At 43.5% G+C, this 19654-nt stretch overlaps 1 protein-coding gene across 1 annotated transcript in view; it reads left to right on the top strand.

The window, feature by feature from the left end:
• Window positions 1-15400, top strand: part of HSF2BP (heat shock transcription factor 2 binding protein) — a 104062-nt gene extending 88662 nt beyond the window's left edge. The window contains exon 9 of the mRNA XM_026496572.4: window positions 14685-15400. Within this exon, the coding sequence (XP_026352357.1) occupies window positions 14685-14893 (209 nt within the window). The 3' untranslated portion in view covers window positions 14894-15400. The remainder of the gene's footprint in view (window positions 1-14684) is intronic.
• The last annotated feature ends 4254 nt before the right edge of the window (window positions 15401-19654 follow it).

Genomic DNA, 19654 nt, shown 5'->3' with positions numbered 1-19654 from the left:
GCCACTGTACCATGCGCTCCCAAGCTAGCAAGCCATAGTGGGTGGTAGGCTGGGGGGGGGGGCAAGGGGCTCAGCTGTGTGGGTGTTGGGTGGGTTGGGGGTCTTAAGCCCAGCCGCTCTGTCTGTCGCCTTGGTCAGTGGTGCATGGACAAAGCTCAGATAAGTTGCCAGTTCAGTGCGGCATGACCATTTAAATACACACTCAACACTGGACACCTGCCAAGGACGTGGGGTCAGAATCTAAGGCAGTGACACTGATGTTTGCGTATGGCTCGCAGATGGGCTCTGAAGGCAGTTCCAGGAGAGGCTCCAATGACGCTCTGGGCAGTAGTGGTATCGTTGGAATGAGGATGTTGTCCTCATCACTGACTGCTTTGGTGGCAGTTCCAGAACTCTGATGGAAGGGTTCCTCTCACCACCAGAAGTGCCCCAAAGACCTCCACCCCCGGGCTGTTTCTGTTTCCCACATTGGCCACCTGGCTGGACCCTCCAGGCTGAAGAGCCCTTTTCCAGAGCAAGGACATGGGCGGCTACCGACCTCCACCCTCTTTTGCCAGAGCGAACTGTTGATAGGGAGACCAGTTTGCTTCTGTTTGGTTTTGTTTCATTTAGCAGATTTGGATTTTTGTGGGGTGAAGTTAAAAATAAAATTATATTTTAATTGTTCTTGTCATTTAACAGGATTCTGTGATCAAACCTTTTGTAGTCACCTTGAAATTCATGGGTTTTATCAGTCTCTGTCTCGTTTACTCCAGACAGGTTGACGCATGCTCGCCTTCCCTTTCCCATGCTCTCATGTCAAGATTATCACTACATTTCCCAGGCGTGTTGCCTTTTTGGGTTGGTTTCATCTTGACAGCTCTTTGAGAGAAGATAGGGCAAGGTGTTGGGCTCTCGGGAGCTCAGCCCCTAGTGGCCCCCCGTGGCAGAAGAGCTCTGTCGCTGGCTGAGCGGCCGTTCGTGGAAGGATGACAAGGTGCTTGGCCAGGATTACATGCTACCCGTGAAGGTGTTTGCTCACTGTTTTTATATCAACGTGCTAAATTTTTCAGACTGTTATTTTAATATGAGGACTCCTATGGCAATATTAAACATCGTGAATTTGATCTGTCTTAATGCTTAAGGCTCAGTAACTGTCTCCTGGTTAGAGAATTAGAGTATCAGGTTTGGTTGATTTGGGAAGATGGATTTGGTTTTATTTTAATGGGATTTTTTTTTTTTTGAATGAATTTTTCTTCCACCACAGAAAAGTAATTCTAGAGAAATCTTTTGTGGTATTTCAGGAGTAATATGCATTTACATTTATACGTAAGGGCACGTGGGTGCCTCCATAATCTGAAACAGATGTCATTGTTGGGCCCTTAGGATATCTGGGAAAGCATGTTCTCGTCAGAGGGACCAGCAGTGCAAGAGCCCTGGGGCTGCAGTGTCCTGCTTTGTTGGAAGGACAGCAAAGGCCCGCGTGGCAAGAATGGGTCGCTGGTGGAGAGTGTGGGGTGAGGTTTGTTCCCTGTGGTGTGGAAATCGCTATTTATGGAATGCCAACTATGTGCCGAGCATTTCAATAGATGCTTTTATAGGTCTCCTCATTTGGTCTTTACAGTAACGATGTGGGTGATTTCAACCTTCAGTTTACAGCTGAGAAAACAAACGCCTAGCAAACCTTTGTTTCAGTAATTTTGCTAAGATGATGGTGGTGCATGACTCTAAATGACATGTGGGCCTCTGTGTGCTGTTGCTGCCCTCTGCCGTGGCGGGGGCTCCCGGTGCACCTCAGAGTTTAGGTTATGCATTTAATGTATGAATTTTTAAAGATAAGGGGTAATCACCAGGTAAAAAGAGACAGATGTGTTTAATTTCAAGCATGACTGAGAACAGAAGGACCCTCGAACATATGTGTGAGCATGTGTGTGTTGGGGACCATGTGTGTTGGAGCATGTGTGCATGAGTGTATGTGGGAGTGCATGGGAGGGAGCGTGTGTGTGAGCATGTGTGTTGGAGCGTGTGGGAGCATGTGTGTGAGCGTGTGTGTGTGAGCTGTATTTTAAGGAGCCAGTTCCACCATCAGGAAATCCACTGGGCTGGGTCTGGTGAGTTTTCTCTGTGTCCGTGTGAGTGCCTGTGTTCGAGAAGTGTGGCGTTGGGAGTCAGTGCCTGTGACAAGATCTGTTATAGGGTGTGTGGAGTTAGGGTTGTCTCAGTGACATGTCCTTGTCCTCTAGTCCTTAATTAGCTACTGCTTAATTCCCAGAGTGCTGTTTCGCCATGTCCTTTTTTCCCCTGCCCAGTGGGGTGGGTGTGGGGTAGATGGAAACACCTGTCACCATCTGGGGAACTATTGTCCAGGGGACCCAGTTTGGGACCCATAGAGCTAACTTGATGGTGATGATGTGTGTGTGTGGAGAATGGGAAGGGATAACGAGGGTGAAGGTAGGCAAGGGGAGTTCTTAGACCTTCCTTCCTGTTGGAGGGAAGGTGTGCCTGTCAGGGACTTCTTTCTAAGGAACCTGGGTCTACGGCCGTACCGCCCTGAATGCGCCCGATCTCGTCTAAGGAACCTGGGTCAGCACATACCAGCTTCAGGGTAAAACATTTCAGTTCTGCTTGTATTCAAAGAAAAGCAATTTAAAAATCCCTTATCATTTTATTGAAATATGGTTACATCCTAACCTTGCAGTTTGGATTTTTCCCCAAATCCTGGCAGATAGTAATAGGGAAGTTGCCTGCCACTGAATCTTTGGCCAGCTGTCAGTGGTCTGTCCCAGCGACCGGCCCAGCATGGGCAGCGCGCACGGAGTCGGCACACCTTGCAGAGCCGGTTGCTTCTCAGCCATTGGGCATGGATGTGATGCATTACTTAAGCCTGGCTATAGGCGTGGCTCCTTCCAGATGCTGCTGCTGGGGACAGATGTGACTGTGTGAGCTGTGTGCTTATCAGAGGCGTTTGTGACAGACTCCAGTGACTTGAGAGCTCAGAGCTGTGGAGGATGTCACCCAGGGAAGTCGACTGCTGGTTTATAATTGCTGGTGGCTCTCCTAGCATACTTCTCTCTCCCATAGCCTCCTCACTCCCAAATGTAAAAACCTTTACAAAGAAATCCGTGTACTGTTTAGGAGGAAACGTGGTGTGGTGCAGTGATCTCCTGTCCCTCTAAGTGCTCAGTAGGACTTCATGAGAAGAAAACATTCTCAGAATGTCAGGAGGGGACTAAATTGATAAAAATGTAGAAAAAACCAAGCAGAATATTATTTCAATTGTTTTGAGTTGCTTGAGCTTTAATAATGAAATAGTGCTTAGAAAAATAGTGCGGTCTCACATACATGATTTTCAAGAAGAGGCAAAGTGCATCTGTGTTGATAGGAATCAGGACATCAGTTGTGTAAGGGTAGGGATTGACTGGAAGGGAAGGGGTATGAGGGAACTTCGTGGTGATGGAAATGTTCCATACCCCATTAGGATTATGGTTTATATGGGTGTATACATTTGTCAAAACTTTTTAAAATTGTACATGTAAGATTTGTGCAGTTGATGTAAAATTTAACTTCATTTTGGCAAAACCATCCAAGAAAAATGTTTTTATTCACATAATTTTATATTCTGTATAATAATTAAGAAGCAGAGTTTATTATATGTATCCTTATTTTAATTCTTTTCATTCTTTATTTTTTCTTGGTGTTCCAAGATTATTTCTTTATCACTTTTTTCCTGTTTAGAGAATGTCCTTTAACAGTCTCTCTTCAGTTTATTCTTTTGGACTTAGAGAAAAGTTGCAGAAGTCGTACATACGAGATTGTACAAAGAAGGTAAAAATACTGAAAACCACATGAGAAAAATGGCACATCACCCGTGGGAGAAAAATAATTCAGTGATACTCACCCTGCTTCCCCAATATTAACACATTCTATAACCATACACTAGTTATTGAGACAGGAAATCCACACTGGTACACTATTAGAACCTCATCTTTAGCTCTCATTAGAATTTTGCCAGTTTTCCCACTAGTAATCTTTTTCTAAAAACAGATGTAACTCACAAACAATGAAATTCAACTATTTATTGTGTATAATTCAGTCGTTTTTACTAGATTCACAGAATTGTGCAAGCATGACCACCATCTATCTAACTTGAGAATATTTTCATCACCACCAGTAGAAATCACCATGCCCAGTAGCAGTCACTCCCCATTCTCTTCACCCAGCCCCTGGAAACTGCTAGTCTGCTTTCTATATATATGGATTTACTTTAATTTCGGCCATTCATAAAATTGGAATTTTATAATTTATAGGTCCTTTCATTTAGCATGTTTTCACAGATCATCTGTGTTGTAGTGTATATCAATACTTCATTCCTTCTCATTGCCAAATAATGTTCCACTCTGTAGATAATACCATATTTTGTTCATCCATTCGTCACTTGATGGACATTTGGGTTATTTCCACTTTGGGGCTGTGTTATGAATCGTCAAATTAATACTTATTAAGTGGAGCAAATGTTGCTGGAGGGTGAGCTGCAGTTCAACAGTAGAAATTGAAAAAGAGGTTTTGGAAGACACCTTGAGGGGCCCCATGGGGAGGAGGAGGCAGAGTGCAGACAGAGGGAGGCAGGACGTGGGCCAGGTGCCTTTATCAGGGTCTGTGAAGGTGGAGGGCTCTAGGGTTCCTGGGCTAAAGCTGGACTGGTCAGTTCGAACCAGAAGAGTGGGGCTCAGGTAAGCCCCACGGGTCTCTCATCTAAGAGGCACATATGGGAAGGTGCTGGGAGGTGGGGCGGGGGGCTACTCATCAGGACTGTGGGAGAAGTCCTACCAGGGACTTACATTTGCTTGTGCCTCGGTGGGCTGTTTTCTAGGGCACACGTGTGCTTGAGAGCCTACCATCAGTTTAAGGTCCCGTCAGGCCATTTGTCCAAACGAAATGAATGGTGAGGCAGCAATCCCAGGGTGTAGCTGAGCTACACTCTCAACAGGTTGTTATCGAACAGTCTGCAGCAAATGTCCCTGGACAGGTTTTTGTGTGGTGTAGCCTTGCTGTTAGAGTAGCCTGCTGGTGACAGATTTTCTTATTTTCTTTCATCTGAGGACGTCTGGCATTCCTCTTCATTTTTGAAGGACATTTTCACTGGGTATAGGATTCTGGGTTGATGATTCTTTTCTTTCAACATGTGGAAAGTGGTGTGTCACTTTGTTCTGGCCTCTATGGTTTCTGGCGAGAGATCCAGTATCATTGGATTGTTTTTCCTCCCATAGGCAATGTGTCATTTCTCTCTTGCAGCTTTCAAGATTTATTTTCTTTGTTTTTAGCTTTCAGAAGTTTGGCTATGATGTGTCTTGGCATAGATTTCTTGAGGTCTATCCCAATTTGAGTTTGCTCAGCTTTTTGGATCTGTAGGTTTGAGTTCTGCCAAATAGGATAAAATCTCAGCCATTGTTTCTTAGAGTATTTTCCAGCCCTGCAGTGATACAAATGTTAAATCTTCTTTACAGTCCCACTGGACCCAGGGGCTTTGTTTATTTTTTCTCAGTCTTTTTTCTCTCTGTTATTCAGATTGGGTAATTTCTATTATCCTATCCTCCAGTTCACTGATCTTTCCTCTGTCCCTTCCATTATTCTCTATCAAGTCTTTAATTTCAGTTACTGTATTTTTCAGTTCTAATGTTTCCCTTTGTTCTTCTTTATATCTTCGATTTCTCATTTGCTTCTAGTAGGTTGCGGTTGCTCATTGAATAACTTTTATATTGGCTGCTTAAAAACTCTCATCAGATAATCTTCATATCTACATTGTTTTTGTGTTTCAGTCGGGTGAATGCCTTTTCTCACTCTGGTTGATTCACTCATCTCCCAGCCCATAATTGAGCCATCTATAAGAATGCTCTCTGTCTCAAGTAGTGTTTTCCATGATTGTTTTAAAAGATTAATTGAGTAGTTATAACTCAGAATTTGCTAATCTGTGGCCCGAACAGACCTAATTTCTGTGTTATTTTCCTTCCTATGTAGTTTTGGTACATAAGCTGATTTCCTTTCTTGTAGTCTGTATTCCCTTCCAGTACGGTTACCAAGCTGATTCTCTTCTTCCGCGTGTGTTGGCTGCCCTGATTCTGTCTGTGTAGCCCATGTCGTCTTCTCTCTCGGTGTACTTCCTTGTTTAGGTGGAGCATGTCCTGTCAGGTCGCCAGAGAATAGGTGTGTGGGAGGCAAAACTTTTGAGATACTATGTGTGTGGATTGTCTTTATTTTACCCACACCTATAATAGTCATAGTTTGGTTTGGTATGGAATCCCAGGTTAGAATTATTTTTTATTTCTGAATTTTGAAGACATTATTACTTTATCTTCTAATGTCCAATGTTGAGCAGTTTTGATTCCTAATTCTTTTTATGTGATCTGTTTTTCCCTCTAAAAGCTTACAGAATCTTCTCTTTGTTTCATTTTTTGAACTGAAATTTTATGCTGATATGCCTGGTGTATTACATGTATATTTAATTAATTTTGGTGGAAACTAAAAGGGCCCCTTTCAGTTTGGAAACTTATGTCCTCTAGTTCTTGTAATCTTTTTTCAATTATTTTGAATTATTGAATCATTACCAAGTGATTTCCTTTCTCTGTTGACTCAGTTTTCTCTTTTTGGATTATCTGTTATTTGGATGTTGAGCCTCCTATTCTAGTCCTCTTTTTCTTCTATTCTCCATCTCTGTTTTTTTAGCCCCACTTTTGAGAGATCTCCTCAACTTTATTTTCCATCCTTCCTAGTGAGGTCTTCATCTCTACTATCATGCATTTAATTTCTAACTGCCTTTTTTTGGAATTAAAAAATATAACATCTCATTCTTACTTAATGGATGATATAACTTCTTTTATCTCCTTGAGGAAGGTATTAATAATATTTTTTTAAAAATTTTCTTCTCATTGCATACTCTTTGCTTTTCCCTCCTTTTGTTTCTTTTGAAAATGATAACCATCTTTTTCTCAGAGGTCTGGTGATGTGCATTGTCTTCTCATGTTTAAGGGTGAGATTTATAGTACAACACCCATTCATGATAAAAACCCTCAACAAGGTAGGTCTAGAAGGGAACATACCTCAACATAATAAAGGCCATATATGAAAAACCCACAGCAAACATCATATTCAGTGGGGAAAAACTGAGAGCTTTTCCCCTAAGGGCAAGGTCAAGACAAGGATGTCTGTTCTCATCACTTTTATTCAACATAGGTACTGGAAAGTCCTAGCCACAGAAATCAGACAACAAAAATAAATAAAAGTCATGAAAATTGGTAAGGAAGAAGTAAAATTTCACTATTTGCAGATGACATGATACTCTGTATAGAAAACCCAGAAGACTCTACCAAAAAACTACTAGAACTGATAAATGAATTCAGTAAAGTCACAGGATACAAAGATCACCAAAGAGAAATATGTTGCATTTCTATACACTAATAATGAAGCAGCAGACAGTGTAATTAAGAAAACAATCCTATTTACAATTGTACCAAAAATAATAAAATACCTAGGAGTAAACTTAACCAAAAAGGTAAAAGATCCATACTCTGAAAACTATAAAACACTGATGAAAGAAATTGAAGAGGACACAAAGAAATGGAAAGACATTCCATGCTCATGGATCAGAAGAACAGATACTGTTAAAATGCCTATATACCCAAAGCAGTCTACAGATTTAATGCAATCCCTATCAAAATACCAATAGCATTTTTCACAGAACTAGAATGAACAATCCTAAAATTTGTATAGAACTGTGAAAGACCCTGAATAGCCAAAGCAATCCTGAAAAAGAAAAGCAAAACTGGAAGCATCACAATTTCAGACTTCAAGTTTATATTACAGAGATGTAGTAATCAAAATAGTATGGTACTGGCACAAAAACAGATAGACCATGGAACAGAATAGAAAGCCCAGAAATAAATTCACAATTATATGGTCAATTATTCTTCAACAGAGGAGGAAAGAATAAGCAATGGGAAAAAGACAGTCTCTTCAAAAAATGGTGTTGGGAAAAGTGAACAGCTACATGCAAAAGAATGAAGCTAGACCACTTTCTTTTACCGTATACAAAAATAAATTCAAAATATATTAAAGAACTGAATGTGAGACCCAAAAACATAGAAATCCTAGAGGAGAGAACATGCAGTACTTTCTCTGACATCAACCATGGCAACATTTTCCTGGATATACCTCCTGAAGCAAGGGAAATAAAAGCAAAAATAAACTATTGGGACTTCATCAAGATAAAAAAACTTCTGCACAGCTGAGGAAATAATAAAACTAAAAGACAACCTACAGAATGGGAGAAGACATTTGCAAATGACATATCCAATGAAGGGTTAGTATCCAAAATATATAAAAAAAATGATACAGCTCAACACCCAAAACCCAAATAATCCAATTAAAAAAATGACCGGAAGACAGGAACAGACCATTCTCCAAAGAAGACATTCAAAAGATGCTTAACATCACTCATCGTGAGGGAAATGCAAATCCAAACCACAATGAGATACCCCCTCACACCAGTCTGGATAGCTAGAATCAATAGCACAAGAAACAACAGGTGTTGGCAAGGATTCAGGGAAAGGGGAACCCTCGTGCACTGCTGGTGGGAATGCAAACTGGTGCAGCCACTCTGGAAGACAGTAGGGAGGTTCCTCAAAAGGTTAAAAATAGAACTTCTGGGGCGCCTGGGTGGCACAGCGGTTAAGCGTCTGCCTTCGGCTCAGGGCGTGATCCCGGTGTTATGGGATCGAGCCCCACATCAGGCTCCTCCACTATGAGCCTGCTTCTTCCTCTCCCACTCCCCCTGCTTGTGTTCCCTCTCTCACTGGCTGTCTCTATGTCGAATAAATAAATAAAATCTTTTAAAAAAAATAGAACTAACCAATGATCCAGTAATGGCAGTACTAGATATTTACCCCCAAAATACAAAAACACGAAATCAAAGGGATAGAGACACCCCTGTGTTTATTGCAGCATTATCTACAATAGCCAAACTGTGGGAGCAGCCCAAGTGTCCATTGACTGATGAACGGATAAAGGTGTGGTATACACACAATGGAATATTACTCAGCCACCAACAAGAATGAAATCTTACCATTTGCAGTGACGTGGATGGAGCTACAGAGTATAATGCTAAGCGAAAGAAGTCAGAGAAAGACAAATGCCATATGATTTCACTCATGTGGAATTTAAGAAATAGAAATGAGACACATGAGCAAAGGATAAAAAAGAGGCAAACCAAGAAACAGACTCTTCACCGAACAAACTGATGGTCACCAGAGGGGAGGTGGGGGGGGATGGGTGAGACAGGTGATGGGGATTAAAGGGTACACATATTGTGATGAACACTGAGTAATGTATAGAAGTGTTGGATCACTATATCGTACACCTGAAACTAACATAACACTGGATGTTACCTATATTAGAAAAAACAATGGAGGGATTTATGCTGACTGGCAGTCCTAGCATGTGGGTGAGGCTCGGGAACTTGACTGTAGCGAGAGCTGGCTCAGCCGTTCACTGGGGACCCACAGTCAGCACCGTTAGGTGTTTTCTCTTGGGTCATTTAGATTGGCTGGAGTGAGCTCATCTAGTCTGTGTATAGGGCAGAGGTCTACAAACTCCGGAAACACAGCAGGGAAGAGGGAGTGTCTTAGAATTGATGGGTATGTTTTCATATAATTCATGTGTTTTCCAGAGAGAGCCTCCATCTTCAATTGTGCCTAATGTCCCTGCTCCAGAGATTCTTTAGAAAATAACCAGTCCTTGGGGGAAAGAGCAATTGCTCAGGGGCAGGGAATAAGGAAGAGGGTGCAGAGATGTAATTGTTTCCTTTTTTAAGGGTCAGGCTTATTGAGTTATAATTTTACATAGAGTGAAATCCACTTACTAGTACAGAGTTCTCTGAGTTGTGACATATGCATATACCATGTAACCACCGCCATAATCAAGACACAGGATGGTTTCATCACCACAGAATATTCTCTGTGCCACTTTGTGATCGTACCCTCCTCTGCCCCAGGCCCTGGCAACCACATATCTCTTTTCTTGCGGTTTTGACATTTCCAGAACAGCATATATAAACAGGATGATAATGTGTGTAGATTTTAAAGTCCAGCTTGTTTCTCAGGATAATGCTTTTGAGATTCATCATGTTTTTGTGTGTATCAGTTGTTAATTTCTTACGTTTTTACTCTATGGAGATACCGTGTCTCTTTATATCTGTTCATCAGTTGAAAAATGCTTGGGTTATTTCCAGATTTTGGCAACTATGAGCAAAGATACTGTCAATAAAATACTTGAAAATACATTTAACCAGAGAAAATACATAAATGGGAAGTAAGCACGTGAAAAGATGTCTTTTCCAACATTTTGACAATTTTTATTGGGTTGTATTATTATTATTATTGAGTATTTTTGAGTTTATATTCAAGTTTTTTTTTTTTTTTAATAAATCAGATACATGTTTTACAAGTATTTTCTTCTGGCCTACTGGTTCATCTTTTCATTTCCTAATTATATCTTTTGAAGAGCAGATGTTTTTAATTTTGCTAGAGCTTATTCATTTTTTTCTCGTATGGATTGTGCTTTTGGTTTTATATCTAAGAAATCCTTGCCAAATTCAAGGTTACAAACATTTTCTCTTGTTTTCTTCTAGAAGTTCTTGGTGTTTTAGGTTTTGCATCTAAGTCTGTTATTAATTTTCATGTAAGTTTATATGTGAGGCAAGGTATGGATTCAAGTTCTCTGTTTTTATATATGCGTGTTCAATTTCTCCAGCACTAATTATTGAAAAGGCTATTATTTTTTAAATTAAATTTTTTATGGTGCAAAAAGGTGCTTTTATTGTCACGGGGACAGGACCATGGCCTAAAAGAGTTGCACTGGGAATGGTGAGGAGCAACTGATTATATACTTTTAAGTTTGTGGAGGGAGGGGCAGGGGTATAGATAACGTAAGTTTCTTAGGAATTTCTTTCCATTTGCTGAAAGTAGGGTGTACTGGACCTTGAAGGTCTGGCTATTTGTCAAGATAAGGTTGTATTTAGTCTTTGATGAAATATCAGCATTACGGGAGCCATGAGTTACTTGAGGAATCTTTTTTTTTTTTTTTAAGATTTATTTATTTTAGAGAGGGAGAGTGAGAGCATGTTAGGGGAGGGGCAGAGGGAGGGAATCTTCAAGCAGACTCCCTTCTGAGTGTGGAACCTGATGCAGGGCTCTGTCTCACCACCTGTGAGATCATGACCTGAGCTGAAACTGAGAGTCGGACACTTAACTGACTGAGCCACCCAGGTGCCCTGAGGAATCTTTTCAATTAATTAATTAATTTTATTTATTTATTTTTTGAAAAGATTTTATTTATTTATTTGAGAGAGGCACAGCCAGCAAGAGAGGGAACACAAGCAGGGGGAGTGGGAGAGAAAGAAGCAGGCTCCCAGCGGAGGAGCCTGATGCGGGGCTCGATCCCAGGACCCTGGGATCACGCTCTGAGCCGAAGGCAGACGCTTAACGACTGCGCCACCCAGGCACCCCTGAGGAATGTTTTTTAAAAAAAATTAATCTATTTAAGTAATGTCTATGCCCAACATGGGCCTTGAACTCACAACCCTGAGATCAAGATTCCCACTCTCCACCGACAGAGCCAACCAGGCAACCTGAAAAGACTATTATTTTTTCAATTAAAATGCATTTCTAAAAAATATATATATAAATGCATTTATGTGTTTGTGGAGATTTTACAGAACTGTGGTCTGTTCCAGGGTGCTCTAACCCTGTTTCATTTATCTCCATGATTGTCCCTTCACCAGTATCACACTGTCTCAATAACTGTAAGTCTTGAAATCAAGTACTCTGAGTCTTTCACTGTTTTTCTAAATTGTTTTGGCTGTCCTAGTTCCTTCACTTTTTCAAATAAATTTGAGGATTAGTTTGTTGATTTCTACAAACAAGCTTACTAGGCCTTTGGTTGGGATTGCCCTGAGTATCTAGATCACTGGGAAGATTGACATCCTAACAATATTGGGTCTTCTGATCCACTAGCGTGCTATGTCTCTCAATTTCCTTAGGTTGTCTCTCATTTCTTGCATCAGTGTTTTATGGTTTTTAGCACGCAAATCTCGCACATATTTTATAAGATCTACACCTAAATGTTTTATGTTTTTGGTGCTATTGTAAATGATAGTCTTTAAAAAAAATTCCGTTTCCAATGTATTGTTACTGATACGTGGCTACAATTGACCATTGTATGCTGACCTTGCTGAGCTCGGTTTGTGTTGTTCAGGGGTTCTGTGTTTTTACTGATTTTCTTTCCTTCCTTTTTAAAATCAGTGATGGAAATAACATTGACGTTTTCACCCCTGATTGTGAATCGACTTGCCCGTAGAGCTCTATCCTGTTTTGGTCTGTGTCTTGTGAGGCTTTGTTGGTCGGTACATACGTAGTTGAGACTGTCATGTCTTCTTGGTGTGTTGACCTCTCCGTAATTAGACAGTGTTACTCCGTTGTCCTGGTAACATTTCTTGTTCTGAAGTCTACTTTGGTAAAAAAACAGGCTCTGTGGCCCTCTTTTAAGTAGTGTTTGTTTGGCATATTTTAAATATTTGTTTTTACTTTTACCCATTGTCTTTATATCTATCTTGGGGGTCTTGTGGACGACGGTGTGTAGTGCAGTCCTGCTGTTTTACGCGCTCTCTGTCTTCTGCTCAGTGTGTTGGCACTGTTTTCATTTAATGTATATAGAAGGAAGTGTCTTGTTTCTGTTTCCTTTTTTTTTGTTTGCTATTGGATTATTGTAACATTCTATTTTGTCGGTACTGTTGGCTTATCATTTACACTTCAAAACCTTTTTTTATGATTTGCCCTAGGGTTTACACTACAGTCTTTAAATAATCTTTAAGTAGTACTGCCCCTCTTTAGATGGACTGTAAGAGCCCTGCCTCAGTGCTTTCCCATCTATGAATCCTGTTCAGTTCAGATTCCCTTTCTGGTTACTCCTGTAGCGGGGTCATCTCCGGGTCTGGCTCTGTGGGTTACTTTATCACTCCACTGTGGGCCTTTGGTTTCCCCTGCTTTGTCATCGTAATTTCTGATTGAATGGTGGACATCGTGTGCAGGGCAATAGAGCAAACTTTTTCTGTAATGGGCTGGATAGTAGATATCTTTAGGGCCATATATGGTTTCTGCTGCATAGTCTTCTTCTCCCCGTCTCTCTCTTTTTAAAAATATCGCTTTAAAATGTAAAGATCACAGGCTCACAGCCTGTACAGAAATGGTTCCGGGGCTGCATTTGGTCTCTGGGCCGTCGTGTGCCGGCCTCTGCAGCGGAGAATGAGGTGACTGGTGCTCACTCACAGACGTGGCCACGCATCTTATCTTACTGGGCCGTCAGCGTGCGGTGAGATGGACGTGGGTTCTGTTGTTGCCGTGCCCGCCTTCTGCGTACCACAGGCTTCAGATTCCTCTCTTTTCCTTGTGCTGCGTGAGGGTGAGGGCTGAGCTGCCCGAGTGTCTTCCTCAGCTCCCTGTTCCACCCTTAGCTGTTGGCCTTCCCTTTGCGTCTGTGTTCAGAGGGTCTCCTTCCTTCCTTTTGCTCCTTTCCCAGCTGTAGACTGATCTTACTGGCCTCTGGGTGTTTGCTGGGCTGATGCTGGAGGACAAGGGGAGTTCTTTGGTGTTTTGTTTCAGCTCCTGTCCATCTTTGTCTGGGTGCTGGGGCCTTCCCAGTGATCCTGTCCTCCTCCCTGTGGCAGCCACACTCTGCACCAGGTCTTTGGCAGGCCTGCACTGGGACAAGTTACCCTCTCCTCCCCCAGAGTAGGAGGACTCTAATGGCCCAGGCCCAGGATGTCCTGCCGTCTCTGGTGGGTAGAGCACAGCAGTCTTCTCTGTGCCTCAGGGGCCCTGGGTCAACAGCAAAAGCCTCTGGGCACCCTTAGTGTGTGGCAGTTCTCACTAAGGACTTACTGAGTCTGCTCTCGCAATCCACTTCTTAAAACGTTTAAGTGCAGAGCTAAGAAAGAGATACTGATTTTGAGCCTGGCTCCAATTAATGACATTCAATCAAGAAGTGGGTTGATGGCATACTAAAGTTTCCCAGTAGGAAGGAGTAAGTAGTAAGGAGAGTTGGACCCGTCGTGGTTAAGAGTGCAGCTCTGTGTTGGGCTGTCTGCGCCTAGCTGTGTTGGAGGGTGCCAGTGCATGTAGGTACCAGGTTCTGTAGCTAGAGAGGACTCCTCAGGAACATGGGAACATGGTGCATACTGCAGCCTGTGACTTTGGGGGACCCGGGGACCCCCGAAGAGCTGCCGTACCTGTATGTGGCCTCTGAGGGATTGATGCACCCTGAGTACAAATGGAGTAATATCTCTTAAAACCATCTTATGTGGACAGAGTTGGAGCAAACGACATGAAAGGCCCTCATAGTTTTAGTTCAACATCTTAAAATTACCTGATTGTGAGTAATGTTTGAAAACGGATGTCACTAAATCAATGGTCATTGAGTTTTGTTGTGTTGCTCTTATGAGCTAAGCTTTTACCTCAAGAAGTGACACTGTTTCTCAGTCAGCTGGTAGTTACTAAACCATCAGACCTGTCATTCAGAAAGGCCAAGAGCTATTGAGGGATAGACTTCGCCTCCATTCCTGTAGAGTCATTCTAACCAGAAGTGTCCCCTCTCTCCCCCAGACCCAGACGCAGAAGTGTGTCTTCATGCACTGCGACTCATCCAGTCTGTGGTCCTGGAGCCAGAAGTCTTCTCCAAGTCGGCCTCCGAGTTCCGGAGCTCCCTGCCCCTGCAGCGCATCCTGGCCATGGCCAAGAGCCGCAACCCCCACCTGCAGACCGTGGCCCAGGAGCTCCTGGAGGACCTCCGCGCTCTGGAGCGTGATGCGTAGGGGCGCTCGGTGTGTCCCTCCCCCTCCCCCGGGCCCCCACTTTGTTCCGAAACCATCACCTTGTGCCATGTGTTATAGATGGTAGAATGTGAGTGACTCGAGAGGGACGTGAATGCCTATGTATCCACACAGCTTCCTCCTGGAAGCGACAGTACCTGTGGGTGGCTGGCTAACCTGGCCAAGGGGCAGCCTGAGGAAGAGTCCATCCTTCTGGAAAGGCCCATGTCCTGTCCCTGGAAGAGGGCCTGCTTAGGAGACTTTCTGAGACCTGTGGGTCCCCCGCACAAAGGGGAGGAAATAACCACCTGCCCCACTGGTCAGCATTTTCCTGAGATACATGTTTTGAAAAACAGTTCATTCTCTCTCTAGTAATTATAATTAATACCCTAAAATGCAAGTTTACCTTTAAGCCTTTTGGTGAACCTGCTATTTCAGGTGACGTTGGACAGTTTAGTTCTATTTTTTTGTGCCTGTTTTATTTTTGAATAAAGAAAACCAGAAGAGTCATTGATGTGCACAAGTACTGTTTTCTGAAATACTATAAACTCAATATTAGGAAGTCGTATATTATAATGCAGATACTTGGTCGGTAGAAAAAACCCTCCTTACGTATCATTCTGGGCATTTGGCTGTACACTCAGAGTCCCACTTTTCATATAAGAAATATCACGGAAAGGGCCCCCTAGACGAGAGCCCGTGCGTTTGGTTGAAGTTCTTCAAATGACGTCTGCCGGCGTGTCCCAGGGTCCCCTCAGCATGTAGGTCCTTCTCAGCTGCGCCTGGGCTGCTGGCAGAGCGCACGGAAAACACACTTCATTCCTCACAGACCCCGCGCATGTGAGCGTGGAGGCTCCATCCTAGTCTCCCCGTAAAGCCGCATCAGGGAGCACCTTCGCTCCTTTCTTGTGCTGCCTCCCTCACATGACGCCGCGGGCCCTCTGGGCATGCTCTCGGGGCGAAGGAAGGCGTCGGCCTCCCCTGACGGTGGCAGCCTCGCCTACGTTTATAAGCTGTGTCTGCAGTGGGGCGGGCGGGTTAGAAGAACTTCGCTTTTCTCTGAAGTAGATTTTATAGGCCACATGCAGTTGATGGCTGAAGCCGCAGCCAGGCGCGGGGAGGAAGGCACGGTGCTGTCTCACGAGCCGACAGACTGTGGAGCACTACTCGCTCATCTGAGCCAGAGCTGTTGCAAGAGGCAATTTGAAAGTCATGGGTGCAGAAATTGGTCCATCTGGGAGCTGTGGTTCTGTAGGTCTGACTATTGGCGAATAACATGGGGGATGTTGTGTGTTTGTACTTCTTCTAGCATGGTATTTTCTTTTTGGGTATTTGATAAGGTAATGGGAGATAAACTAGTGTAATTAGATTGTGCTTCTTCTAGAATGCAGGGTCTTTTCCTGCCAAAGTTGGGATCGCAGTGTAGAGACACGGAACTGGGCCAAAGCATGAGTTTTGTGTAGTTTAGCTAGTTAGTACATAGATGTGATTAAGGAGGATCCTTTTTTTTCCTCCTAATTACAAAGTGCTATAGGAATAGCAAGAGTCCTCACGAAAACTCCTTTAGGGAGAAACACATGACAAGTGCATGTTTTGAGCGTATATCATAGGAAAAGTACTTACGGCCAGTTTTAAGGAATGGCTTAGTCTTTCCAATATTTCTGTTTTTCATGTGAAGGTCAAGGAGACACATGAGTTCTAACAAAGTATGAATAAAAGCATATGTTTGGCAGTGTTTGGGGTCTCTTGTGAATTTAAAATCAAACAAAAGCAGTAAAATGGCACATGAGTTTTTAAATTTATTTTTTAAAGAATTCCTCTTATGTTGAGATTTGAGTCTTTTCTTTCTCCTTGGTGCTGTCAGTTTGTCTGTAAAGGTATGGAGCCTGCCAGGCCAGCAGCCAGGCCTCACGACACCCCGCCCTGCCCCCAAGGGTGCTCAGAGCTGCCCTCTTGCTCATGGAGCTTCGAGACCCTCCTTCAGAGGCAGACTCATGCTGTGGCTTTGAAGCTGGCCATCCATAGCTGGGACTGCGCGTGGTACCGAGTGGGGTTGAGAAGTCCTCATCCCGCATATGTATATAGCTCCATGCCTTTTACTTAGTTCAGAGGATTTTAAAATTAGAGTGCCAAGCATCACAAGTCTGGGGCAAGGCTGGCAGTCAGACCAGGGACAAAGAAGGGTGTTAATGAGAGTTGTCAATATGCCTGTTACACTGGTTCTGCCAGGCCTGCCATGAGCTCTGCTCATGACATTAATGTGAATGGAAAAGGTTGATAAATACTTCTGTAGACTTACTAATTTCCTGAGAAGTCTTGAAGACAAAGTTTGCTCTGTTTCCTCCTATGATGCGGATGCTGACTCCTGACCAGAGTAGGGTCTTGGATGTAAGTCCTGGTGTAGTGCGGGACACAGTATAGGATACAGCACCCCGCAGAGAGTATGCAGGCTCAGAAGGCAGAGTGACGAACCCAGTGGAAGCTCTTTGATCCCTTTCCAGGCCAGGCTCAGGTGGAGAGGTCGAGAGACAGTGGTGCGCCTTCGTCTTCACCAGACTCATCTGTCGTGCCCGCAGCTGTCCCTCTGCTCTGAGAGTGTGCACATTTAGAATTGTCTCCAGATGTAGAATAAGTGTAGAACTCAGTGGAATTAAGTACATTCACAGTGTTGTGTAACCGTCAGCACTACCTGTGTCCAGAACTTTCTGTCATACCAAACAGAAACTCTGTATCCATGAACCAAGATCTCCTCACCCCCCAGCTGCCTCTTCCCAGCCCCTGCTATCCTCTGTTCTACTTCTGTCTAGGAATTTGACTGCTCTGTGTACCTCCTATAAATGGAATCATAAAATATCTGTCCTTCCGTCCAGCTTATTTCACTTAGTGTAAAGTCTTCAGGGTTCAGCCATGTTGTGTCGTGTGTCAGTTTCACTCCTTTTTATGGCTAAGTAACATCCCGTTGTACCTACATACGGGCACACCTCAGAGACATTGCCGGTTCAGGTCCAGACCCCCACAACAAAGCAGATATGGCAACGAAGTGAGTCTACTGTTCTGGTTTCCCTGTTCCGTGTGCAGTAGCATTGTGTCTAAAAAACACAGCGTATATGCCTTCATGAAGAAATACTTCATTGCTAGAAAATGCTAACCATCATCTGAGCTATCAGGGAGCTGTGATCTTTTTGCTGGTGGAAGGTCTCCCCTCGATGTTGACGGCTGCTGACTGATCAGGGTGGTGGCTGTGGAAGCCTGGGGAGGCCACGACAACCTCCTAGAATAAGACAGTAATGAAGCCTGCCGCATCCATTGACTCTTCTTTCATGAGCAATTTCTCTGTAGCACGTGATGCTGTTTGATAGCATTTGACCCACAGGAGAACTCAAGTCCTGCTGCTGCCTTATCAATGAGTGTGTGTAATATTCCAGATCCTTTGTTGTCATTCCAACAGTCTTTACAGCATCTTCGCCAGGAGTGGGTCCTATCCCAGGAAACCACTTCTTTGCTCATCCATGACAAGCAGCTCCTCATCTGTCCCAGTTTGACCCGAGACGGTAGCATCTCAGTCCCATCCTCAGGCCCCACTTCTTTTTTTTTTTTTATTATGATGATGTTATGTTAGTCACCATACAGCACATCATTAGTTTTTGATGTAGTGTTCCGTGATTCGTTGTTTGCATATAACACCCATTGCTCATTGCAGCATGTGCCCTCCTTAATACCCATCACCGGGCTAACCCATCCCCTTACACCCTCCCCTCTGAAACCCTCAGATTGTTTCCCAGAGTCCATAGTCTGTCACGGTTCATAACCCACTCTGATCTCCCTCCCTTAATCCTAGTTCTGCTATTTTCACCACATCTGCAGTGACTTCCCCCACTGAAGTCTTTGAACCCCTTGAAGTCCTCCATGAGGGCTGGAATCAACTTCTCCCAAACTCCTGTTCTTGTTGATATTCTGACCTCTTCCCATGAATCACAAATGTTCTTAATGGCATCTAGAACGGTTTCCAGAAGGTTTCACTTCGTTTTGCCCGTATCCTTTAGAGGAATCACAATCCATGGCAGCTATACCTTACAAAATGGATTTCTTAAATAATAAGACTGGAAAGTTGAAATGACTCCTTGACCCATGGGCCGTGAGAATAGATGTTGTGATGGCAGGCATGAAAACAACATTACTCTCATTGTCCGTCTCCACCAGAGTTCTTGGGGGGCCAGGGGCACTGTCAGTGGTCATATTTTGAAAGGAATCTTTTTTTTCTGAGCAGGTCTCAGCAATGGGCTTAAGACATTCAGTAAGCCGTGTTGTAAACAGATGGGCTGCCGTCCGGGCTTTGTTGTTCCATCGATAGGGCATGGGCAGAGGAGAGTTAGTTCGCATAATTGCTCAGGGCCCTAGGATTTTCAGAATGGTCAGTGAGCATTGGCTTCCAATGAAATTCACCAGCTGTGTTAGCCCCTGACAAAAGAGTCAGCCTGTCCTTTGAAGCTTTGAAGCTGGGCATTGACTTTTCCTTTCCAGCTATGATGGCAGTCCTGGATGGCATCTCCTTCCTCTGTAAGACTTTACTACATTGAAAGCTTGTTGTTGTGGAGACACCTTCATGGATGATCTTGGCTGGAATTTCTGGAGAACTTGCTGCAGCTTCTATGACTTGTTGCCTCACCTGGCACTTTCATGTTATGGAAACAGCTTCTCTCCTTAAACCTCACGAACCCATCTCTGCAGCTTCCTCACCTCTCAGCCTTGAAGAGAGTTAGGACC

Source organism: Ursus arctos, unplaced genomic scaffold (genome assembly GCF_023065955.2).
Source record: "Ursus arctos isolate Adak ecotype North America unplaced genomic scaffold, UrsArc2.0 scaffold_4, whole genome shotgun sequence".
Taxonomy (NCBI): domain Eukaryota; kingdom Metazoa; phylum Chordata; class Mammalia; order Carnivora; family Ursidae; genus Ursus; species Ursus arctos.
This window is presented reverse-complemented; position numbering and strand designations above follow the sequence as displayed.